Source organism: Pyrgilauda ruficollis, unplaced genomic scaffold (genome assembly GCF_017590135.1).
Source record: "Pyrgilauda ruficollis isolate IOZ18807 unplaced genomic scaffold, ASM1759013v1 scaffold28, whole genome shotgun sequence".
In the NCBI taxonomy this organism is placed as follows: domain Eukaryota; kingdom Metazoa; phylum Chordata; class Aves; order Passeriformes; family Passeridae; genus Pyrgilauda; species Pyrgilauda ruficollis.
Genome location: NW_024524155.1, coordinates 1917901 through 1943393, shown reverse-complemented (window position 1 = coordinate 1943393; position 25493 = coordinate 1917901). Strand labels below are relative to the sequence as shown.

General features: G+C 42.2%; 3 protein-coding genes across 5 annotated transcripts in view; 2 read left to right on the top strand and 1 right to left on the bottom strand.

The window, feature by feature from the left end:
* The window catches only part of ENTPD5 (ectonucleoside triphosphate diphosphohydrolase 5 (inactive)), a 22692-nt gene extending 7116 nt beyond the window's left edge, over positions 1–15576 (top strand). For both annotated transcript variants that reach the window (XM_041472078.1, XM_041472079.1), the window contains exons 4-14: positions 859–1002; positions 1354–1429; positions 2996–3031; positions 3877–3965; positions 6529–6608; positions 7812–7873; positions 9281–9382; positions 10228–10368; positions 10706–10762; positions 12217–12332; positions 12498–15576. In XM_041472078.1, coding sequence (XP_041328012.1) covers positions 859–1002; positions 1354–1429; positions 2996–3031; positions 3877–3965; positions 6529–6608; positions 7812–7873; positions 9281–9382; positions 10228–10368; positions 10706–10762; positions 12217–12332; positions 12498–12584 — 990 coding nt within the window. In that variant the 3' untranslated portion in view covers positions 12585–15576. The remainder of the gene's footprint in view (positions 1–858; positions 1003–1353; positions 1430–2995; positions 3032–3876; positions 3966–6528; positions 6609–7811; positions 7874–9280; positions 9383–10227; positions 10369–10705; positions 10763–12216; positions 12333–12497) is intronic.
* The window catches only part of FAM161B (FAM161 centrosomal protein B), a 22309-nt gene continuing 9400 nt past the window's right edge, over positions 12585–25493 (top strand). For both annotated transcript variants that reach the window (XR_005955497.1, XM_041472072.1), the window contains exon 1: positions 12585–12649. The gene's annotated coding sequence lies outside the window, so the exon portion shown is untranslated. The remainder of the gene's footprint in view (positions 12650–25493) is intronic.
* COQ6 (coenzyme Q6, monooxygenase) lies at positions 16099–25360 on the bottom strand. Its single transcript, XM_041472074.1, has 12 exons — positions 25200–25360; positions 23304–23438; positions 22546–22604; positions 21338–21461; positions 20770–20900; positions 20293–20400; positions 20141–20203; positions 19715–19822; positions 19116–19318; positions 17886–18001; positions 17363–17529; positions 16099–16247 (listed from the first exon to the last, which is right to left on the bottom strand). Exons 1-12 carry the CDS (start codon positions 25357–25359, stop codon positions 16218–16220), a joined length of 1404 nt encoding a protein of 467 aa, XP_041328008.1. The 5' UTR covers position 25360; the 3' UTR covers positions 16099–16217.

The following is a 25493-nucleotide window of genomic DNA, read 5'->3' as shown; positions in this document are numbered from 1 at the left end:
TTTCCAGACCCCCTGTGCTGACAGGAAGCTCTTTGACAAACTAAAGGAGGTGCCAGAGAAATGATAGATTAGATCCACTCTTTTGTGTGCTTTAGCAGCCTTGAAGTTGGGGGCTAGCATTATGGGGATTTCAGGTTTCTCATTTTGCTCAGTGGGATTCTATGCTACAGGAATTTGAGTGTGACACTTTATGGAAGAGTAAATGGTTTTGGGATTTTTAAAAACGTTTATAAGATCACCTGTTATTCCAGTAAAATTTGTTTGTTGGGTAGGAGAGGAGAGCTCAGCCCAAAAGAAATTTCTAGGCATTTCACAGGAGAATGTTTATTGCTAATGCAAAACTGTGATTGTTAGAGCAGTGGAAATAATTGAGAGCCAGCAGTGATGTCTGTACCTTGTATAGTAACCATTGCACAGCTGGCATTTTAATTACAATATTTGCTATGGACACACTTGGAATTCTTATGTTGCATTTAGTGAAATCGACAGCTATTTCCCCTTGCTTTGGTAGCCTCAGTCAGTAATTGCACCATTTAGTTTCATCATACTGCAAGATGTTTAGGTTTGTTAGGTAATCTGTTCCCTTCACCTTCCTCCATCCTTTCAAAAAAATACCTTCCACAAACAATGATATTTATCTTCCCTAAAATATATTTGTGAATACATCTTTCCTTCCAATGCAGACATTCTGTTTAATGTTTTAATGAGATGTCTGGCATGGTTTTTGTACTTATTTTGGGTGTCGGTATCTTCTGCTAGTGAATACTGTTCTCACAAGTTTTGAGGGGAAACTGAGAGGCCTATTCTCTGATGGCCTGTAGGAGGAAACCATATAAAAATATATATTTTTCCTTTTAGGGTGCTGAAACTGTCAAAACATTACTGGACATGGCTGTAGATGCTGTGCCACCTCATCTCTGGAAAAAGACCCCAGTAGTGTTAAAAGCCACAGCTGGACTTCGCTTGCTGTCGGAGGAGAAAGCTCAGGCTCTGCTTTCAGAGGTAGTATAAGTTGTTTTGGATGCACTGGTATGGTTCTCCCTGTTTAATCTTTTTTTTTTTTTTTTCATTCAGTTCTCTATTCTGTTTAGCATAAGAGAAATTAATCTCTGAAAGAGACTGTAACCTCACAATAGGTGAAACTCAGAGTATCTTGTCTGGTCCTTCAGTCCTGTGTCTTGCTGTGGTGGAAGGCATGGAGAGAAACCTGCAATACTTCTTTTCTTTCTTTCCTAGCCCCTACTCCACACACTTGCCTTAGTTTATCTACTGCTGTGTAAAACAAAACTGTCACCCTCAGAGCACAACAAGACTCTGAAGACCGTGAAATCTAATCACTGTTTCTTTCCTCAGGTGAAAGAAGTCTTTGAGGAGTCACCATTCCTAGTTCCAGAGGACAGTGTTGGCATCATGGACGGATCTCATGAAGGTGTGTTATAGGAGGGGTAAAAAGTAAAAGCAAAGAGATATGGGGAAAAGGGGGATATCTTAGGAACATGAGAGGGAAAGAGAAATGGTCCCTAAGCAGAAAAAATTAAAAGGTTTCTGGTTCTGTTTGAAACAATGCAATCCTGCCTTTTTGAGGTGCTGTTCATTACTTGGTCACCTGTTGTGCTACATATGCAGATACACAAAGAGATTTCACAAGTTTCAGAACAAAACTCTGTCTCAGCAATAAGTATTGCCTGATGCAAGCTGAAGCCTGCTCCTGGGAACTGGTGCAGAAGAGGTGGTGTCCACCTGTGAAAGGCTACATGACAATATATAGCAAGCTGGGAAGCTTATGGAAAGTGCCTTGTAAATTCTGCAATATTAGCATTAAAATAACCTATTATGATCAGCTCATCAATTTTCAATCTAAAATCAGGAGGATTGTGAATATTAGAGAAGAATGAAGGATAATTGGCAAGTATTAAAAATAGATAACTAAATAATAAAATAGTAAGTTATAAAATATTCTGTTGGGAAAAATACTGCTAGTAAAGTAGCAAGCAAGTACAGTAAAATACAAGAAAAGGTGAAATATGTTGTAGGTTTGGAGTGAGCAATGATTTTGCAGTGCAGAAAAAACACTCTAACATTCTGGCTACATATCCAGACATTCTCCAAGGTAGTATGGGCAAGTAATAATCATCTGTATGGATGCCTGATGAAAAGAGCCATCCTGTCATGTTACGTTCAGTTCAGAACTCTTCCTTATGGCAGATAAATTGCCACTTTGGAAGGTGTAGAAGGAAAGCAAGAGTTATCACAGTGCTTAAACAACTAATAAATGGAGAAAGATTAAAGAACAAAATCTGTCCACATGGGCTGAGAAAAGGAGAAGTATCATAAAGTCTTCAAGTATTTGATAAGTGCATAGTTTGTCACTATGGATTAATGGGTGAATTGCACAGTAGGGAGAACTGTTGTATTGACAGGGGGCAGGACCAATGAGGCATAAGAGAGCACAGGGTAGCCTGCCAAGTTTATTTAAAATCCCTACCTCTTCTACTGTCACGTTTGGGTGAGAATCATGTAAGTGTCAAGCAAGCCACTGGAGTCAAAGGAGCTGTTTGTGTTTTACTGGTTGCTGCTCTGTCTGTAGTGTAATTATAGAAACTTTAAGATTAAAACAGAGTGGTGTGAATGCAGTATTCAGATTAGGAATTTAAATGCTGGTTTGCCAAAACAGGCACAAGGAAACTTGTGCATTGTGTCAGCTCATTACTTCTTTGTATGTTGTTTGGATAATAGATATGCTTTATGTATGCTGCAGTTGCATGGATATTACAAAGTCATACCTCTTTCAGCTCATGAGACTTGTATGAATCAGTAATGCATAATATAATTTAATTATGAGTTTGAATTAATCTCTGAAGTCTGGGGTGGTTGCGTAAACTAGCAATGACCTCCAGGTAAATAAATAACCTGTGGAGAACTGGTAACAGTGGGCAGGAGATTGTGGGAGTATTTAATGGTGACTGGGTTTTTTTTCTTTTTTCACTCATTGCAGGAATTTTAGCCTGGATCACTGTGAACTTTTTGACAGGTAATTAATTCTGTATAACTACTCTAAACTTGAACTTGAGTAACTTCTGTGGAGGTGATCACCCTAAGCTCCTCTGCCTTGGCCATACTTTTCCTTCCTGTTCTCTCACCAGTGCTGAAGCAGTGGATTGCCTTGGGCAGACTGTGTTCCCGAGTCTGTAGTAAGGAGGGTCTTAACCCTGAAGGTGCCAGAATTTACTGAGATCTTGGAGGCACTGGCAGGCTGTTTTCCCTAACGTGCTTTGGGGAGTGGTACTGCTAGTGTGTGGGAAACAAGGCCTTGCAGTGTTCTTCATCCCAGTGTGAGCTGTGCAGCTACAGAGGTGTTGCAGGGCATGGTGCCTCGGCACTACTGGCTCTAAGAGCGTCTGGGAGTGCAATCTAGTGAAAAGAAAATCAGTACTCTAGCAGATAGATGAGCAAGCAAAAAACTGCTCTGGGTGAAGAGAAAATATAATAGCTGGTTTGGTTCTTACTGCCTTTCCCTTCCCCTACTGCTTTTGGCCAGCTATATGGTGGTTACAAAATTTGTGTACTCTCCCTGACAGTCTTCTGCAGGAGATACTTTGTCTCTTACTTTCAGCTTTTGCTCGATACCTGGAGATTTATCTGCTTTTGTCTCTTTGGAGGAGAGATTGGAATCAAGGAAGAAAGGCTGTGAACCATTCCGTAATACCTTCTGTTTGCCTGCCTGTTCTCTCTGAGGTTTTTTCTTTGAAGGGCAGCTCAGCCCTCCTCGTATTGCTGTGATACTGTGATCACCGGTGGCTGCCTGAGCATCCACACAGTGTCTGCATTTCAGCATTTGTGCACTTGGGGCTGTTCTGAGCACGGTGTTGTTTGCAGGGCAGCTGTCTGGCCAGAACCAGCAAACTGTTGGGATTCTGGACTTGGGAGGAGCCTCAACCCAAATCACATTCCTGCCACGGTTTGAGGTGAGGAGTGGTTGAAAGTGCATGGGTTGGGACGGCAAGGCTGGTGCAGAGACCTGAGCCCTGCTGCACTCTCTGGTACCACTTTGTCAGCAGTGGCACAAGCAGAACATCCATGGTTTACAGAACATCTGTATTTCTGTTCCCTTTGAGATCAGCAGCTGGCTGATAGGCGCTTGCAAACACAGGAGCCCGAATCATGAGGAAATAAAAAGAAAGCAAATTAGTAAAACCAAAAAGAAACAGCTTTGTTTTCTAGACTCAGGCTGGGAAAGCCTCATTAATGTTGATATTGCTGTGTATTCAACAAATGTAGAACATTTCTAGGTAGTATTCTTGAATATTAGAAGAAATGTCAGGACTGGTCTATTTTTTTTTTCCCCATTCCAGTCGGATAACAGATCTTCACTAAGTTTTGGAGGCGAGGAGTGTTGTATAGGGTAAATTTCTTTAATAGAAGCACAGTCAGTCCTCTGTTTTCTTATCAATTTCTTCTCATTCAATTGAGCATTCTGCTCAATGTCTCTCAGACACCTCTGCTGGATCTCTTAGTAGTTCTATAGCTGTTTAGAAACAGTTTGAACTGGGACCCAAGTGTGCAGTTTGCATGAGAAAATTACATTCTGTACCTTCATATTGTGATGTGTTTATATCACTCTTTCTGAAGGAGTAATTTCTTTAATTTTTTTTTTTTTTAATAGAACTTGAGATTCTCAAGGGGTGTTTGGTGACCACAAAAAACACATGGCTTTCACATCAGGATATTTTAATTCTGCAGTTGTGTGTTGTGTTGAAACATGACATGAAACCTTATCCTGCTCAGCAAAGCCTCAAGTATACTGTGGGCTTGTCCTCTGTTTTGTGTTGATAACACCTGCTAAAATGGGCAGTGGACCAACAGGAAAGGGCGTTGCATGTCAGGGTTTTGGAGAATAAATAGAACTGTGAAATAGGCTGAACTGCAGCTCAAGATTCAAATGTCCCCTTCCAGCCTTGCAGGAAAAGTCCTGGAGTGTTTGCTGCAGATCAGGACTAATGGTGTGAATTTGTAGGGCAGTGTGGAGTCAAGGTTCATGCTGTACACTGTCTGCTTCTCACCTGTGTTGTCAAGTTCAAATAAATAAGCTTAGTATGTTTTTGGGATTTGTTCCCATCTGACAGAATTAGCAAGGTTACATCCCTTTGATTTTTTGGAGATTTTTTCTTCCTGCAATCCAAGCCAGTCACATGCCTGCTCTTATATTAGTTTTGAACAAAATACTGTAATAGTAAAAGATTTGTTAATTCAATACTAATTACAAGCAAGTAGAGAACATATAATGATAACTGCATGGAGTTGATTTTAATTTCATGGCATTATTACCAAAGCTAAAAGCAACTGAAAACCAATCATAGTAATTATGAAATTGTCCGTCTGGTGTCTGCCTCATTTTTGTGAAAGTAGGGCATGAGAAAAGACAATTGTTTTCTCCAAACTAATTTTTTTTTTTTTAGGATCTCTCCTTTAAATAGTTTTTGTGATGTAAGGTTTAGAAACAGAGCTCAAAATGTGGTAGTCTGCGTGTATGAGGTCAAGGATGTGACTGCCATTTCAGAGATAATCAACACCCAAAACAAATTTTGATTTGTATTTGCTCAGGAGAAGCTCAAGCTGAATACCGTGAAATTCCTTTCAGCTTTGAGCAGGCTTCTGTCTAGGACTCTGGAAAAAATAACCCAGATCTGGATCCCTTACTTGCATGGTAACTGCAGGACTGTGCAGCTTCAGTTCTCTTGGAGAGTCTGCTGCTTGGCCCAGAATAACAGTGAATGATAAAGTGAATAAAAGTGCACAAAGCCAAGAAGGGGTGGGAGAATGAGGCCATGAGGAGAGGAGAGACAAAAACTGAGAGTTTAGGGAGTGGACACAAATAAACAGTAAGTGATTGCTGAAGCAGTTCAGCCTTGCAAGAGTGTGAGTTAGTCTGTCAGGAAGCTAGGGCAGGGTACCAGTGGGATGGAGGTGTGCACAGAGAGAAGACTGAGAGGAAAAACTGGAGTTGGTGAGACAAGAGGCTAATTTAGGAGAAGCAGCCCTAAGACTGGGAGTGAGTGGTCACAGTGTTTCCTTGAGTACCAGCAAGACATTTGACATGGTGAAAATGGGGCCTATACCTTGTATTTTTAATTCTTCTGAGTACCTCAGTTTAGGTGCCTAGTGTGACTTGAAAAAGTTCATAGCACTTGTAATGCAGCTGATTTCTGATAATGGGAATGGGGACTCTCTACATGCAGAGTAACATGTAAGTACTCTAGAAAAATTCAGGTTACCTGAATTAGAAAGTGTTTTCATCCTGATCTGTTGTGCTTCCCTGTTATGCATTGAAGTAGCACAAAGATGCATATAAATAAAATCAGTGCAGATATTACAGCAGTGGCAGCATTGGAAAGCTGTACTTTGTTTTCAAAGCAGATCAGATGAGTGTGCAGTAAACTGTATGGGTGTATCTGTGGTATTAGATTAAAGTTGGTTATTCTTCATTGCATAATATAAACTAAAACATTTTTTCTTTTACTTAACTTCTAGGAAACTCTGAAGGAAACCCCTGAGGATTTTCTTACCTCATTTGAAATGTTTAATAGCACGTACAAGCTCTATACCCACAGGTGAGAAGCAAAAGACTGCTATTTCCACTGGGGAAATCAGCCCCTGAGCTAACAGCCACATCATCCTGGTACCAGCAGCAGACACCATGACTTTTTTACTGCTTATCTGCTTGGAACAGTAGAAGTGGAACATGACATTAGCTGGCTGGAAACATTCCAGGATCATGGTTAATGTCACTGCAAGGGAATATTAGGCAGTACGTCAAATGAAGAGACAAGCATTGTGAACCCGTATTTAAGGAAAAGAATTCTTATTACTGGATTCAAGCCAAATATTCTGAAACAAGCAGAAAGGTAGATATTGTGCCAGTAGTCAGAACTAAAAACAATCACAGATTTGGGAAGAGGACTTGCCTGAGACATAGTGGAGTGAACATTACCATCTCAGCCAGTTACAGAATCTGCTTGCTTGACAGCAGAGCTGGCCTAATAGTCATCCTCTCCTATCCTTACATTTGCTGATGTAACTGATTGCTGTAGTCATTGATACAGTCCATTAGAGCACCTAAAATAATTGGGATTGAAAAATCATCTCCTAAAAATTGAGAGAGCTGGAGGTTAGTTTAACTCTGAATATTCTGGAAACGTTTAAAATGACATGACAAAAGTGGCAAGTGGACAAACACAGAGATGGAAATGAAAGGGTCAACAGGATTTTAATCTAGCTGTGTTTCTGCAATGTGTGATGACATTCTCATAAGCACTGTTCATATTCTAGCTTATAATGAATGTAGCAGCTACCTGTGGAGTCAAAACAGGTGAATTTCACACAAAGCCACAGTTCCTGTTTTGTGGGAGGTTCTGCACTCTGCCCTAAGAGCACATAGTTTGTGTGTGTTACATAAGAGTGGCTGCCCTATTCTCCATGCACTCAGCACATACCCTTCTTCCTCCCTCGTTTTTAAGGTGGTGCTTTTTTGCTTTTCATGATCATCTGGTATAAATGACACATCAGCTCTAACCACTTCCTGTAGTTTTACATTCACCCATTTTACAACTCTTTGTATTTCTTGGGTTTGTGTCACTCTTTGGCCCTCAGGGTTGTTCTGGCAAAGAGAACTCTGTTTTAGAGAGGGAGCCTTGTGGGAATCAGAGGAAGGAAATTTGCTTTGGGTGTTCCAGGACTTGGGAAGAGGGCTATGGTTAAAGCATACCAGATGTGCAGGAATCAAGACTATAACATCTGTCTTTTGTTGTTGACAGCTATTTGGGGTTTGGGCTAAAAGCTGCAAGACTGGCAACGCTTGGAGCTTTGAACATGGAAGGTATGTTAATATACTAAAACGTTTATGATTTATGAAGAGATGCTTAGACTTAGCCTTGTGTCAGCAGCCCATTTCCTGTGTGTCCTCACTTCTGTATCTTGTGCTTTTCTATGTTGCTGATGGTATATATTTGTCTGAAAACAGCTACTACTTGTTAAGGGGTTGTCTTGTGAGACAGCTGCTTTTCCCTATTTTTGAGATCAGCCAGCAGTGACATTCATGTGCAAATTCCAGAAGTGCACATGTGGGAGCACGCAAACACCGTGGCCAGCCACAAACACACAGCTTTACAAGCATCCACAGAAGCATAAGCAGCATGAACAAATCCTTTTCCTTAGGGTTGCTTCTTAGGCCAAACCCACTTTGTAGGCCCCTCTGGTACGTGCCTGGCCTGTGGTGTTCCCCAGGCCTGTTGTGTGCACTGCCTAGTCTAGATGGAAGCCCATGAGCACATCATGTGCTCTCACTCAGTAACCTGAGTGCATACTCGCATTCCTGAGTCTTTGCAGTCTCTCACCCAGAGCTTGGGCCTTTTGTCTAGTCTCTGGCCAGGACCTGGGGTCTTTCCACCTTCTGGATTCTTACCTGACAGATAGATGGACTTGTGATAATTAGTGGAATGTACTCAAATCAAAAATAGTTGGGAGTAGGGATTAAGAAGAAGATAGGACAGACTGCAGTGATTGGTCACAAGGCTAAGAAAGAAAAGCACATGGATCAACTGCCTGCTTACTTGTGACTGTCTTCTTTTACAGTCCCCTCTGGTTTGCCATAGTTGCACTTCCCTGATCCCTTAATTCCCCCTTTTCCCAGCCTTTGAGCCTTTCCCTAAGCATCCCAAAGCAAATTTTGCTGTCCCAGAGTCTGCCTCGAGCATACTGTTAGAAGTTTGCTTTTCCTGTGAGACCTGTGTGTGCAGCAATTATCATGTTTTCTGCTTATCAGTTACAGTATTTCTGGTTGAACCCCTCAAAGGTAGATTCAGTGGATCCTGTAGTGGCCATTGATCTCTGTCTTAGGAGTTTTGTCTTCGTTGCTCAGTTGCTTTCTTTGTCTTGGTTATCTGCTGTCATTAGGGTTTGTGCATCTGTGTGTTTGTCACCTCTCATTTCTTGTCTTTTGTGGTGAATAGCCATTATCCAGATACCCTTGTACCATTTATCTCATTAAGAAATGACAAGCCTGGCTGCTCTGCTGTTTGCAGGACAAAACAGACACAACTTTTCCAGACTTGAGACTGGTCCTTAATTTGTGATCAGTTAGTGCCCCATCCATCAATTCAGATTTTTGTACTTTCACTTAAAGACTTTAATGTAAAGATCTTCCATCCTTTTCTGGTTCTGCATATTGATTTATAGCTATGTTAAGTTCTGTGCTTTCTGACTCTCCTCTCTGCTCTCTTTCCAGTTGTGGATGGACAAATGTTCCGCAGTTCTTGTTTGCCTAAGCGGTTGGAGGCAGAGTGGCACTTCGGGGGAGTGAAGTATCAGTATGGTGGCAACAAAGAAGGTAAATTAAGGAGACTTGTTTCTTTTACAATAAGTCTTATCTCCAGAATCTGAGTTTTTTCTTGTCAAATATTTCCTCAGTTAACTGATGATGATTGGGGTATGAAGGATATCTGTCCAGTTGCAAAGGTTGACTTCTGAGAAATCCAGATTAAAATCTGAAGCTGTAAGAGTAGCTGACCTGTACCCTTGTCCTCTGACTGTGATGTCTTATTAAAAATCATACCTTTATAGGAAATGTTTAGAATTACTTGTGCAAATAAGAGAGGTTTTTCTGAGGCTTTGAGCAAAGTGCAAAAATTTTGTTTGTGTTAGGGTACAAACATTTTGGCCTACCAGTTAATCTCACTTGTGGAGCTGTTTCTTAAGTCTCTAATAATAATAAGTCTCTAATGCTGCGTGGAGAGGGTGAGTCTGCTGCCATCATAGACTTGAACAGATTGAGGAACATGAGAGCTGAATTGCAGATTTGGTGTGTGTGGAGTAGGTTTGTAAAATTACAATGTGATGGGGAGAGAAAGCAAGGTTTTATCTAACAAGTGGCAGCAAATGTAGAAGATTCTGCTGGCCACAGAATATGTCAATGGGAGTTTTGCCTGACATGGAAGTAGTTTGTGTGGCCCTTCTTTCAGACACAGCAGTGATCTACTCTAACCAGTTCTACTTGATGAGGGGCTTTTAGAGTCCTTGCCTGTGTGTAGATTCCATGTTGGATTACAGAAGGGACATCTAAGCTCTTGTTCCGATGCTTTAATCTCTGCCTCTTTAATTTTTCATCCTGTTGCCACTATTTCTTCCATCTCGCACATGTTCTGTGGCTCACCCCGTCCATGTTTTTCCTGACAGGAGAAACAGGATTCAAGCCTTGCTACTTGGAAGTACTCAAGGTTGTCAAAGGGAAACTTCACCAACCAGATGAGATTCGTGGAAGTTCCTTCTATGCTTTCTCCTATTACTATGATCGAGCAGCTGACACCAACCTAATCGGTAAATTTGGGATAATCTACTACATGTGAGCATGTCATCCAGAAGGTAGACAGAGGAACCCTGGTGGCTGGAGCCACGGGAAGCAGAGGAAAGCAGTGTTATTGAGAAAGAGGAGATACACAAAATACCTCGAGGGAATGACAGATGACTGTCACTGCAGTTTGGTGTTCAGTACATGAAATATGCTCAGGGCTCCAGTTACACCTGCAGCTCTGTCTTCTGTTCCAAGCAGGTCTCACTCCTAGTGTAGCATCCTTGAGTTGCACTCTAGGGTCAACTTGGATAAAGAATGCAAATGCTGTCAGGTCTATGATGATTTTTCTCACATCTTTTTCAGATTATGAACGCGGAGGTGTTTTGAAAGTGAGAGATTTTGAAAGAAAAGCCAAAGAAGGTAATTGTCATGAGCTGGGAAACTGGTTTGGACAAGAAATAACAAAAATATGAATGTGTAGGCAGTACATAATGTGACTTGGAAGAAAAGCAAATTTATTTAACCTTTATTTCACTTACACCCGTCATGTTACTTTTATTAGTCAAAGACTCTAACTATTGCAGAAGACAATACTGATAGAGCAGTGAGGGGTTGGTGGCTTTACAGCTCTGTTCAGAAGGAGATAGTTCATAGAGTCACTACAAAAGAAAGTGAATTTGCTGCATCAAGAGCTTCTGTCAAACTGCAACTCTGAGTTTAAGAGAGCACTGAATTCTGTAAGTCTGTCACCTTAAATCCTGTATAATCTCTTAACAAAATGGAGGGAGAGTCTGACAGCCTCTTCCACATTCCTTTACCTTCCCCTGTCTTTTTTCCTGAATGCTTGTTCTAGTTTTGTACCTCCTGTGGATAAAGTGCTCCCACCTTGCCTAGCTGCTGATGGCTAAAAGCAAGTTACCTCTGTACGGTGATCATTCTCAAGACAATGAGAAGACCGTATTTTTCAGCAAAAGATGCTTAATTATGTAGTTCAGGACTGACCTTTTTCCTAAAATAAGGCCTAAATTTTAGTGATTTTTCAGTTATCTCCCTGGAAACTTGGATGATTTTGAATAGGGGGATTAGGCTCTAAAGTTTGAGTGTGGGTTGGTTGTTATTTTTTCCCTAGTGAGAGAGCTTATTTCCAAAGACATAGCTAAGATCTTACCTAACATTATCAAACCACTTACTTAGCTTTAGACGATCAGGAGATCAATTCTGTGATCCTGATCTAATTCTTCTCTATCTCATTTCAATAGTAGAAGGATGCTCTTCATCTTTTCTTAGAAGGAAGTGAACTCTGCTCTTGCTGCTGGTAGAACAGGGCAGTGACAGAAGGTCTAGAAAATGATGCTTAATGTAAATTCATTTCCCAGTCACTGTCACCCTGATTATGGAATCTTGACTTAGCTGCAGTGAGAGAGTGGTTGGTTGGGCAATAGCCTTTTCCATTTCCTTGGACAAGTGTGGTTGGAAAAAATAAAATAAACTGCCATTCTAGAAGGTGTAATCCATTACTGGATCCATCCGTGGAGGAGAGATGATGAAAACAAGTGATGCTGTGTTCTTGAAAAAATAATATAACACCCTGCTAGCTATCAGTTGAGCAGAGGTTCTTCAGAAGATCTGTGTGGATTATGTTGCTGCAATAAAAGATGTAGTTCTGATGGAGTTAAGAGAAACTGGAAAGTACTATATGGTTTATTCTCCAACGTTGTAGAACAGCTCTGTACTATGTGTCATGCATAACCACTAATAGAAGAGGGTGGCTTGTTTTAGTAAGCTTTGGCTTGAGTTCAGTTCAAATATACAATGTGGATAAAAGTTCTTATTTTCCTGAGATCCCTTTTTTTTTTTCTTTTTTCCTTCTCTAGTCTGTGACAACATGGAGAGGTACAATTCAGCCAGTCCTTTCCTCTGCATGGATCTCACTTACATCACTGCTTTATTAAAGGAAGGTTTTGGATTTAGGGACAACACAGTCTTAAAGGTGAGAAAAAACGGTTAAATCCCTATCAATTAACATGCATTAGTTGATTTTTCTGACTAATTATCTACTGAGTCTTTCCAGATTTGTAACATGTAGTTGCTATCATTTGTGCAACTTATGAATCTAGAGAACTGTCAGGAATAACTTGTTTTTCTTCCTTTATAGTTGACAAAGAAAGTAAACAACATAGAGACAAGCTGGACTTTGGGTGCTACCTTTTACCTGCTGCAGTCTCTGGGGATGACTTATTGACTTGTGACACTGCTGTGGACTTCAGCATTTCGGAAAATGCCGAGAAAGTAAATTGCAATCTCCAGGTATGGTGTTCAGCTGGGACTGGTCACAGAGCAGAACACAGACCAAAAATATACAACAGCTCTTTACCCTGGATTGGCATTGTGCCTAATGAGAGTATGATTTATAACTGTGATTGCCATAAATGATCCAGACTGCCTTAAGAAAGTCAAAAGGTCTAAACTCCAGCAGAGAATAAGCAAGGGGCTCAAAACCAGCTTTCACCAGCAAGTTTGTTAGAAGCACAGAGTTCCTGGATGTGGTGGCAGACTACAGACCCATGGCTTTCCCTACGCCCTTCTATTTTAAACACACATAACTTAAGTTTGCTTGTGAGATGTTAAATACAGAAATTAGAAATAGCATCAACAGTGATGCAGAGAAAAGTGAACAACTCTGGATGCTGCCAACCTCAATGTTCCAAAAATCCAGCTGCTAGCTTAGCAAATACATGGCAAGAATATTCCAGTCTTTCAAGAAGGGCCTGCTATAAGTACACTTTGGGCATGGTTTTGGGAAAGGTGTTGGCTAAATCATAGTAATTTGCCAAGCATATTTTTTTTTTAGGCAGTAGGCATTTCCTAAGCAGAATGTGTGCCTGTGTTTCAGTTTTGCTGCCTTTTCCAAGTCTGTGCAGCTACACCATACATCTGACTACCAGACTTGATAAATTTATTCATTTAGCATGTAGTCATAACACACAGTTGTGCTGGCACAACGAGGCAGCAGTGCCAGCTATTGAAACTCAACTGCCAGAAGAAGAGCTTGTCACATTCCACCCACAAGGAGATTGCAGTCAGATGAAATGGCTGATCTGACAGCTCACTTTGCTGTGAGAGCCAGTTCTGTTTCTCTGCTCTCACCAAGGCACACCCATACCCTTCTTCCCTCTGCTGCTCCTCGGGTTCTTGTATGAACTGATTCAGGACACCTGAGCTGAGGTGGTGCTCACCCAAGAGTCAAGTCTGGTGCTATCCCAAGGACTGCAGGCATGGCACAGCCCAGCAGGACCTGCTGGGCCAGCGAGCAGTCTGAGCACCACAGTCCCTTTTGCTGGAGTGAGCTCTAAGGCGTGGCCTCCCATTTGAAACCCATCCATTGCCCTAAGTAAAAACAGCTGTAGAGACTTCTTCCACCCCATGAAATAACTGGCAGCTTGCTACTGTTTTCACCTCTTCAAGGAGTGTGTAAAGTACAGGTGCATTCACCCCATCACAACAAAGAGGTATTACTCAAGTGACTAAGGGAAACTTCTGGCCACTGATGTCTGTGATGAACATTTCCCTGGTGGGCAGTTGCAGTTATCCAACTGTCCCAGCTGCAGTTGCTCTAAAACACCTTTCTGTCAAACCAAAGACTGCCCTCAAGCTGCCTTCTCTGCAAACTGAATTTGAAAATAATTAGTAATTCCCAGCAAGGGGAGGACATAGTGCACTCATGTCTTCAGTGGTCTTGCCAAACAGTTTGGAGACTTAGAAATTTGCCTTACTGTGAACCATTAGTCCTTTTCCTCTAGTTAGCAGTGCAAGTTTGCCTGTGGCTGATTAAGCTACCGCTTCTCATATCTCAGGTTTTACAGCATGAGGGTGCAAGGCATGCTTTTGATTGAACAACTTCAATCAGCAACAAGAAGCCAAGGGTTGTGGATGGAGCCATCCATACTTATCACTGACACTTTGCCATAAATTCAGGCTGCTGTTTTGCAACAGGAAATGCTCATCCTACATGTGTACTCCTTACCAGAATCTGAGATCCACATTGAGAAATTCCCGTGTCGCACCAAAGTTCTGTTCCTTCCTCTCTAGAAGTTTCTTTGTGAACATGAAGAAAGTAATTGTGTCCTCTTCTCAACCATAAACATTTCTTATTCCTCTTCCTACTGTTGGCAAAACTTGGTATATGGTCTGGTCTGCAGAACAAGGTGACTGCAAATGCATTCATTTTGTCTTCAGTGAACACTTCTGTATTCTCAGAAAACACGAAGTAGGATGCAGTGGTTACTGACCAGGCTGCATTATCCTGAGAACAAGCTAATTTAATAATCCAGAAATCATCTTCCAGTCTGAGCCAGTGCTATGACAAACTCTTACTGGATCTTGGGGCTAAGAGCTGGCAGCAGTGAGGCTGTGTTTTGAAGGTAGGATGCTCTACCTAAGGGAGAAGCAGCAGTGTTGTCTGCCCCCTGAAAACACACTAGCCCTGAGGAGGGCTTGAGGGTTGGGTTTTGTCTGAAGCAAGAAGGGGCTTGAAGAAGGGTACCATGCAGAGGAAGTTGTTTTTTCTGCATTCTTTTCCTCAGACTCTGGTACTGCAAATGCTAGGGGGGAGCATCTGCTTCCCAGTACCAAAGTTGCATTTAATCTGAATGCTCAGGGCCTTCATTTGTCAGTGGCACAATTCATTAACTGAAGCAGAACTTCTGCTCTCGGTTACTGGTATGATCCTTCAGTTATGGGAGAAACAAGATCTCAATTAAAAGGTTTATTTTTGCAAGAAATTGCAGAATTGAGCCCCTGCTGTTTACATCTGAACCCAAGTGGGTGGGGGGATCTGGACAACCCCAGTCAAGTTCTCACACTTACCCTAGTGCAATGAGATTATTTATTAGCTAAACTAAAGAATAAGCAGCCTTTTAAGACAGGAGCTCTACTTGCAGCCCTGATTTTTATCTCCTCCTTTGTAATGTCTTTGAGCCAGCCACTAACAAGAACTGCCTAATATGAGTGACTGCAGAAGCACAAGTAATGGCTTTCACTTCAAAACTTACATTTCATTCTTTCTGATGTTCATTTCTGATACTGGTCACCCATATGTGTAAATCTTGTCCATGGGCAGTGTTTTAGTTTAATTTTGTGAGTGGCAAATGTCTAATGCAAGAGGCTGGTGTTTGGAACCGAAGACAGAATATCTTGAATTGTCTATTTTAGTAATTAAAGCATTTTTAACAATATTCAAGATGTTGTGGTATAGTTTTCTTTCCTGGATATTACTGTTGCCTTGTGCCTTTTCCATGGAGCCCTTAAGACTAGCCATTTCCACAAGAAACACCACTATTAAATAAAGCACCAAGAGAAAGGCAGGGAAAAGGGTGAAAGAACGACAGACAGTTTTAAAATATATCTGCCACCATGCATTGTTTCCCTCTGCTGCAAACTACCCCTTCTGTCTGAGCTGAGGTGCCAAGAACCCAGGAGTGATGTTACAGCTCTAGCAATCATATCAGAAGAAACTGAAAGTAATTAAGTGGCAAAAGCTGTTAAAAATTAGCCAGCAGTTGGCAAAATTCAGCACTGTGTTTGCCAAAAGACAGCTGTTTGCACCTCAATCTTCAACTCAGGAGGCCCAAATTAAAAGTTAGTTAGTGGCTTAGTTCTGTGGCTGAAGACATCATGGTACTATGGAAAGAAACCCTAAATCCTCTTGAGAAGGGCAAATGCGACAGCTTTTGCATAAACCAGTGGATGGTGTAATACACAGCTCAATCCCTCAGTTTTATTGAAAATGAAAATAAAAATTCAAATACTCAAGTCAATTACAGTCCTTTTAAGGGCAATGCATTCATAGGCAAGCTGCTGACAGGCAGACAACAGATCACTTGCTGGCAAAAGCCATGATTTGCTCCTAAAAGAGAAGACAAAGAGAAGTAATTCATAAGCATGTGTTTTAGAAAGAACCTTCAGGCACATTCCCTTTCATATAAGTGAACAACAATTCTTGGCCAGTCTTTCTAGCCACACACAGAGAACCTATCCCTATGTCCTAGAAAATTAACAAAATCATAGCATTCCTGTCCTTCCCAAGTAGTACAAAACTGGTATTACCAATGGATTCTGTGCTCAGAAAAGACATCTTCGTTTGTTTTTTTCTTTTAAACAGAGAAAGAGAAAAAAAACTTATGAGCACTGAAGCAGCAGCATAGTCTTCCTTAATGAAGACACCATGGCAGTGGCAGCTGCTCTGCCTTAGGAATGTACTGATTTTCAATTGAGAAAGTGTCTCAACTGTGACCATGACACAAAGGAAACAGGGAACCTGTGTTTAATATGAAGATGGAGAATAAATGAAATAAAAATTGAAATCCAAAGATGAGAATCTAATTTGCTGGTGCTTGGGAGCTTTGAGAGCAGAGGGCTTAAGGATCCTCACAAAAATCCAGCAACTAGGTCAAGAGGGTGAGAAGTTCAGGCAGATAGGCTGCAAACAGAGGGGCTAAGACAGGAACTCCTCACCACTGCCTTCCTCAGGTAATTTCCATCTTAGAGACTTGAACTTCTGCCATGAGGGAACAATCCACAAGGCAAAATAGCACAGAAACAGTTACATGTGGGCTGCACAGTGCATCTGGGAAGTCACCCAATCTCTTAGTGAAGATGTGTCTTCACAGGCCTGTTTTCTCTGTGCATTGCTGGAATACAATTCAAGGTTTGACACTTTAATTTCATAGCAAAATAAAGACTTCTGATGACCTCTAACTCCTAATTACTGATACAGAATATAAGACAGTTATATCTTTCATATTCCCTTGTGCTGGAGGGGGGAAAAAAAAAGTCACTACTGAGTCATCAGTTGTTTAGGAACCCCCCAGGCTCATTCAGGACACAAACCCCTCAGTTTAAACTAGTATTTTTCAACCAAAAATGTTTCATTTAAAACAAACAAAGATCTTTACATCTTGTGCATATTTCCTTAATAATTTTGGACAATTTCTACAGCCCTCACTGAAGTGAGATCCTTACTTTGACAGGAGGCAGGGCATTTGTTGCTTGCAATCCCCATGTCCTCAGCAACACCAGAGGAGCCAGTGTGGTAGAGTACAGCCTTTTTAGCACATCAGTAGCAGCTATCAAGGAGACATTATGCCTCTGACGTTCTGTTTCAAACTTGAGGAGGTGTTTTAAGGAGCCTGGAAGACAAAATTGAATGTTTCTATTACACCTGATATGCCACAAAAAATTGTGCATCTTATCAATAGAGCAGTTTCCTCTGGGAACTGAAGGAGAACAGAGAAATGGTCCATCTCAATAAAGACTTCTTTCCACCAGCTACTGCTCATCTCACCACATTTCTAACTGCCATCTTAGTTATTTTTTTTAAAGCAGCTTTAAATTCGTGGGATGGAAACTGCATCCAAGAACTGTGAACTGCTTCACTTCAACAAAGCTTTCAAACACAAGACAGCTGCATGCTTAACCAGAGGTACTGCAGCAAAGGCCTGGAAGACTAATCCTTTACTGCCCCTGTGTTGGCTTGGAGCCTTACCCAGATCGCTCCCGTTGAAGGCTGCTGCACTGAGGTGATGAGCTAAACATGCAATGTCACCAAAGCCCAGGTTCACTCCTTGTCCTGCAAGTGGGTGGACTCTGTGTGCTGCATCCCTGGAGCAAGAGAAAACAGAAATTTCTTTCCCTTCTTAAAGAAAGCCACAGTAGCTGACAAACCCCAGAAGGGATCAGTATAGCACTCCTCACCTCTTTGCAATGAACACCTTAGAGCAGCACATGCGCTTTATCCAGAACCTCCTTGCATGCTATGCTGAACTACCTGACTGCCTCTCCAGTTGTAACAAGCAAGACATAGGGGAGGTAACAAAAAGCAGGTCTGAAAGGAAAAATTATAAAGAGGTGACTAGCCAAAGTCCTCTCAGATCACACATGGAACAGGCCTTTATGTTTTTGTAAGTGACCTCAGCACAGCAGGAGCGCTGTCAATGGCACATTGCACAAACACAAAGAGGACAGACATCATATAAAGGAGAGGTGGGATTATCATTGAACAGAAACAAAATCGTGTTCTTCCATAAACAGACTTATCTGTAAAGCTTAAAGACAAACATTGCTATAGGAGTCACAAAGTTAGAGAAATTAAATGAAGTTTTGATATAAAATGCAAGATCATGTGCTTTACCAAGCTATAAAGCATAGCATGCTCCCAAGCATAGAGTGGTTCATAGGTTGGAAAGATTAAAAGTGTACCACACAAAAGTGTAGCACAGCATCCAAGAATTACTAAAAGCTACCACCACACTGCAGAGAAGAAAGTACATGTGACCTTAGAATATATGAAATTAGGTATTTTCCTATTTGCATGGGCCACAATACAAAAGTCTCTGACATCCCACATGGAGTAATTTTTGTCATTTGTGTTTAAAAAAAGGTGAGTTTAAAACTCCAACTGCTGCTCAGAATGGCTGGTATAATGTAAGGGGAAGTACAGATCCAGCATGAGATACTGGATTGTTTCACTGGACTGTACAAACCAGGAAAAGGAAATAATTATCTTTCAATTTACACAGAAAGCACAGATAATGGGCAGAAAGCTACTCATACAAAAGGACATGAGGGCACACAGAACAAACCAGATCTGGGTAAAGTCAAACTGGAACAATGTATCATTTCTAACATCTCATTTGCTGACTGGGAGCTACTGTCCTCATGTCATTTCTAACCACATGCCACCCGCTCACCCAAGGGCTGCCACTGAGCACCTTACCCGATAAGAGCCACGCGGTGCTGGACATACTCTGTTGCGTGGCCCATTCCAAGGGGGAACATGGCTCGGCTCTCTGGATCTACTTTAGCAACACTTGGGGGCAGCTGACGGACTGCAGTCCCTGAGGGCTTCAGGAGTGAAATGGCAGAACGGAACATGGCCCCAGCAGTGTCAATGAAGTCAGAGTGGTTTATGTTGCTCCACTGAAAGAGACAAACAAATCTTTGGAAGCTGACCCAAACTAGACCCATAAAAGAACCCAGCTGAAAAAAAATCTGAGTTCCAAATACTGAATTTTAACCACTTGGACAAAACTATACAGTAGTAAAAACTATCTTCACCATTTTAGGACATACAAATTTCCAACAGGATGAGTCTACTCTTGCTACCTTTTGGAAATTTAGGTTAACCTCTGTGACTTTCAGAACTAACCTAATTCAGTCTCAAGGGGTCATCTTTTCTTTGCTAGGTGCCTCTTTAGTATCATTCTCACCAGAGGAAGGAACTTCAGAATCCACCTCTCCCATTACTGTCGTTTAAGCTACAGAATTCTGTTCTATTTCTTAAAGGCTGTTCCCTGTCACAAGGCTGATACTCACAAAGGCAGAGTTGATGCTATCCACAAAGCTTTCCTCATCCATAGCGAGAAGTTCCGATGCATGGTCATGAGATGTAGACCAGACCAGAGAGCTGGCAGTGTCAGACAGCTAGTTTAAGAGAATGTCAAGGGTAAATATCAAGAGAAAAAGAAACAAAAATAAATATTCAGTGCAAAGACTTCCCCACTGCCCTGTCTCACACCATCAGTCCCTCTGAAAATTACAGTTCCTGCCCAACTTGTTACAAGTGGAAAATGCCAAGGATAGAGTGAGACGGCAGGAGTGGGAAAACACAATAAATCAAGCGTGAAGGGCAGATGTGCAAATTCTTAAGAGACAGAACTAACACAGAAAGGCATGGATAGAAACAAAGTTACTAGACTACAAAAATCTTTAAAAACATTTAAAGAAATACAGACACCTTACCGGAAGAAGCGCAATTGGCCCGGTGGGAAGGAACCGCTGCCATGCTACATTGTTGTCTGTGGCCTGCAGTGGAAAGAAGCAAGTGGGCAGCAAGCCAGATCACCCTCTTAGGTTCTACTGCTTATGGAAGAGTCAGTTTAGCAGAATTTTACCTCAGATAAATGGAGAGTTGCCACCACAGCTGACTGGTCATACTGATGTTCGATGTTCTTAATTTCAGCTTCCTTCCGGACCATAGAGTTATGACCATCTGCACCAATCTGTAAAACAAAGAGATGCAAAGCAACTTCTGCAGCAGCTCCTAGAAACATTAGGAGCTAGTATTTCACTCTAAAAACCTCAGACTGCATCTGTATATTGTCTGTTCATCCAGGGAAAAAAAAAACAATCCCCCCCAAAACCAGAAGAGGTGGGCCCTTCTGCTCTTCTCAAATTCAGCAGCATCTCCTTGCACCAGGCAGAGAAGGCCATGCCCAGTGTCCCACACCCTCCCTGCCAGGGTTAGCCACTCACCTCACTCTAGCACTCCATGTGGGTGGAGTGGCACACATGGAATTAGAACCAAATCCAGTGGAAAGGACTTGGGTTAGAAATGATGCCTTATCAATGGAAATAAAGAGTTTAGTTACCAGCAGCTTGGTCTGAAGTCTGCGTCCATCAGCTAACTCAACTTGGACCCAAGGGCTTGTGTCACAGCCATGGGAAGGAAGGGGCCAGGTGTACCCAACTGCTTTGCTCCTGTAGAAAACCTCCACCCGGTCTGATTGGAACACAGAGTACCATGGTCACAGCACGACACGGACAGGAAAAAAAGAAACATTGCTACAACAGCCAAGGCCACACGTGTCTTAACAGCACCCTAGGAGCTCACCCTACAATTCTCAAGGCACCCTGAAAAAACAGATATGGACAACCCCTTGCCACTGCAAGGCCTGCTCTGGACAAGGAGGTAGAGATTTTTTTAATTAAGTCCAATTTTGAAGAGACTGTATCCTGAAGAACTACATATGCAAGTGCTTTCCTGCTTTGTAGCCTTTGGAAGTCAGATTTCTCCCTCCTTCCCAATTCCAGAAGGTTCCCATTCTCAAGAGTTACCTGTTAGACAAATTTCTCCCTCTCAAGACTTAACACACAATAGAAGGCAAGTAACTGAAAGCTATCTGCAGGAAATAAAACATTGAAGAAGTTGTCCACTACCTGCTACTGCATCTAACTGTTTTGTGAGAGCAGACATAATGACATCATTCTCCACTATGTAACCCATGTCATCTAAGTCATCTTTCTCAAAAACGATCATGGCTTCTGAACAAGCATCCCACACCTACGAAGAAAAAATACATTACATGAAGCTATGTGATAAAGAAGTCCATTTCAGGGACTTAACAGCAAAAAGACACAGTAATCTAGAAATATAGAACTAGACAAAACATGCTGAATTACTGTCCATTCCCAGCTACTAAAGTGCACCACATAACTAATTTAATTAAATGATTCAGCTTAAGCTCAAAAAGTAATTCCAACTCAAGTTTTTCATCCCTACTTTTCTGTTACATAATTAACATAGGAAACTATGCTACAACCTTGCTGAAGGGTAACCCCAGCAGGCAGCTCAGCCCCACACCACTGCTTCCTTACTCCCCTGCACTGAGATGGGGAAGAAAACTGGAAGGGTGAAAGTACAAAATTCATGGCTTGAGGTAAATGCACTTTAATAGGAAAGGCAAAAGCCACATGTGCAAGGAAAGCAAAACAAGGAATTAATTCACTGCTTCCCAAGACCAAGCAGGTGTTTAGCCATCTCCAGGAGTGCAGGGCCCCCTCAAGCATAATGGTTACCTGGGAAGACAAACGCCATTACTCCCAACTTCCCATCTTTCCTTCTTTTCCTCAGCTTTTATTGCGGAGCATATGGTACGGATTATCAGCCAGGGTGTGTTGTCCAGCCTGTGTACCCTCCCAGCTTCTTGTGCACCCCCAGCCTGCTACTGGCAGGGCCGTGTGAGAAAGCCTTGACAATGTGTAAGCACTGCTCAGCAGTAACTAAAACATCCCTGTGTTATCAACAGTTTTCAACACAAATCTAACACACTGTCCCATACAAGCCACCATGAAGAGAAGAAACTCTATCCCAGCCAAACCAATACACCCTTTACCTTTATTTCCTGGCTAATACCCAAGCCCCAACATCTACAGCTGCCATCAGGAATCCACCTTTCAGCCTGTAACATCAAGACCCTGAGGACAGGTATTTCTGAGCAGACTGCTACCCACAAAAAAGGGACAGAAATGAACATAAGTATGACCTGCCCTTTACCATAGAAAGAAAAACCTTTGTGTCATTGATGCAAGTACTTTTGAGAATTCAGAGCAGACAGACACATGGTGTATCTGCAGCCCTAAGGCACCTGCATTCGCCGGAACGGTTTGAGTCTCAGGCTGCAGACATGATCCCAGGCACCACAACCTGAAAAAGGACAGAAATACATGGAGATACAGGTTCACATGGGACACTGAGACCAAAACTAAACTGAAGCTCACTCCACACTCTCCTCCACTCTTCCCTGACTATGCTCAGGCTTGGCTTGCACCATCCCTAGACAGTGGCAGGTCTGCCTCAGTGCTATCACAGCTCCAGAATCACACTGTTAACACAAACCAGCAGGAAAGAATTAAGAGCACTCCCTCAACCTCTGACCTAACAGACAACTCTCACTGTCCCATCAACTGGGTAATAAAACAGTCATAGAAATGCACAGCATTATTGTAGAGAACATTTCTTTCTCCATAAGGAATCTAGGCTCAGATATCTCTTTAAAATGACAATTAATCCTCATTAACTGAGGACTGAATTACCAGATGACAAAGCACTAAGCTTCTTTTGTGAATAGAACATTCCAGGTGCTGTTGAGAGCACCTTACAACCTTTCACTAGCCTAAAGTCACAAATATTTATATAATAACAAATCAGACCAAGATACCAGAACACAGTTCCCTGTTATCGAGAGAATCTGGATTTAATAACCACAACTCAGCATGTAGAGACAAAGGCAAATAATCCTACTGATGTTAGGGTGAAGGCAACACATGGTTAAAAGGGTTTTTGTTCAAACAAAACCAGCTCAAATATAAATGTTAAAAATGCAAACAACAAAATCATACTTACTGCTTAGGAGGGTTGCTGATCCTGGGGAGATGGAACTGACCCTGTTGCTGTAACTGTCTGGCATGTGATCATATTCTTTCCTAGGACCAGCCTCCAGCAAAGCAATCTTTTTATCATGGAAGTGGATGTCATGCCCTAAAATAAGCAAATGCATGCTTTGTTACAATGCTCCTGCCAAAAATCTCAAAAACAAAACACCTGAGTTGTTGTAATAAGACAGAATAGACAAAACAAATTAACAAAGAAATACATACACAATACAGGTTTTGACCAGGCAGGTAATTTGTATGTTAAAGCTTTATGACAACAATCCTGTTACTGAGATGGACAACTCTTTTGCAGCTAAAGCCAGGATTACATATTTCCCTTTTACATAAAGCTTAGATTTTTATACAAATTTGTGCCATTTTTTAATAAAAATTTATTACTGGAGTATTATCAAGTGAAATTTGCAATGTTTACTCCAGAACACGTTTTCCAGAACTTAAACATAAATCTCCTTTTAGGAAATCAAAATCAAACTTCTGTGATACATAACAATTACATTAATATTTTCCCTGTCCTTACATTCTGACAATGGGATAGCACAGGCAGTTTAGACTTTTAACTTCCAGTTAAAGACAACTGAAAAGTAAAAAAAAGAAGACTGAAGTAAAGTGTAAAACACTGCAGCTGAGCTGGCCACACTTGCAGCATCCCCACCACTACAGATGCAGAAGGCACTGAGGACAGCAGTGGTGTCCTTGCAACATCTGGAGTTTACTACTACAGCAGCCCTAAAGACAGCAGTGTCCTGGGCACATTTTCTAGATTATGCACAGTAATGACCTCATCTCCTGAGAGGTCCCAAACCTGCTTGTCAGCCTTAGATACCACTGCTGGAGGGGATCCTTACGCCATCTCAAATCCACTGGGCTCTTGTTTAACAATACAAGCAGAACTTAAGCTTGCAAGGCATGCCCTTATACTTGCAAAGCACTCAGCACTTGCTCAGGATCTTTGCTATCCTGGGCACTATTTTTTTTTAGCTTTTGTCACTACTACACCCTTCTGAACCCACATTGCAAATAAAGGAGCAGCCAGTACTCTCAGGATCTCTTATGATACAAAGCAAGCAGAAATCCATTTTAACTTGGTATTCCAGTGTTTAAAATACTGAGTTAGAGAATGAAACGTGAGATCAGATAATAATGATTAGATGGATGGAGCACGTCTCCTACAATGAAAGACTGAGCAAACTGGGCTCGTTCAGCCTGGAATAGAGATGGCTTGGGGGTGACTGAATTGTGGCCTTAAGTATCTGAAGGGAGCCCACAAGAAAGACAAAAAGGGACTTTTTAGAAGATCATGTAGTGACAGGACAAGGGGAAATGGATTCAAACTGAAAGAGACTAGGTTTAGATTAGATATTAGGAGGAAGTCCTTTGGTGTGAGGATGGTGAGACACTGGAACAGGTTGTCAGAGAAGCTGGAAATGTCCCAACCCTGGAGGTGTTTGAGGCCAGGCTGGACTCAGAGCAACCTGGTCTATGGACCTGCACACCACAGGGGGTTGGAACTAGGTGATATTTAAGGTTCCTTCCAACCCATCCTATGAGTCTATATTCAGAAAAGCATTTCAGCTAAGGGTGACATTATCCATCAGCTATTTAAGGATGAGCATGTTTGACAGAAACACTACAGTCTCTAAAACTGCAGCTAATGGCCCCATTAACAGCTGTGCGCACACACGGATACAGCCAGGCTCACACTGACCAGCTCACCGAACAGCCCTACGTCAACTTTAGAGCGCTGCCACACGAGGACGCAGGGTGAAGGATCCCTCAGCGGGATCCTGGACACTGAGCTCCTATACCCGGTTATCTCACACTGCGGAGGAGCGGGTCACAGCCTTACCCAGCACGGCAGCCATGGCGCTCCCGACCATGCCCCCGCCCGACACCACCACATCGTAGAGCGGTGGGGCGGAGGCGGCGGAGCGGAGCGGGGCGCGGGGCCCGGCCCTCAGCCGCGCTCCGAGCGGGGCCAGCAGCGCCCGCCCGCGCAGCGCCGCCATCGCCGCGGAACTGACGGCGGCGGAAGTGGCGCCGCGCAACCATGACAACGGCTCTGCGCGCCGCCGGCCTCGAGCCTGATTGGCTGCGTGAGGCCAAGGGGGCGGGCCCGAGCGGCGCTGGCCGCGCTGATTGG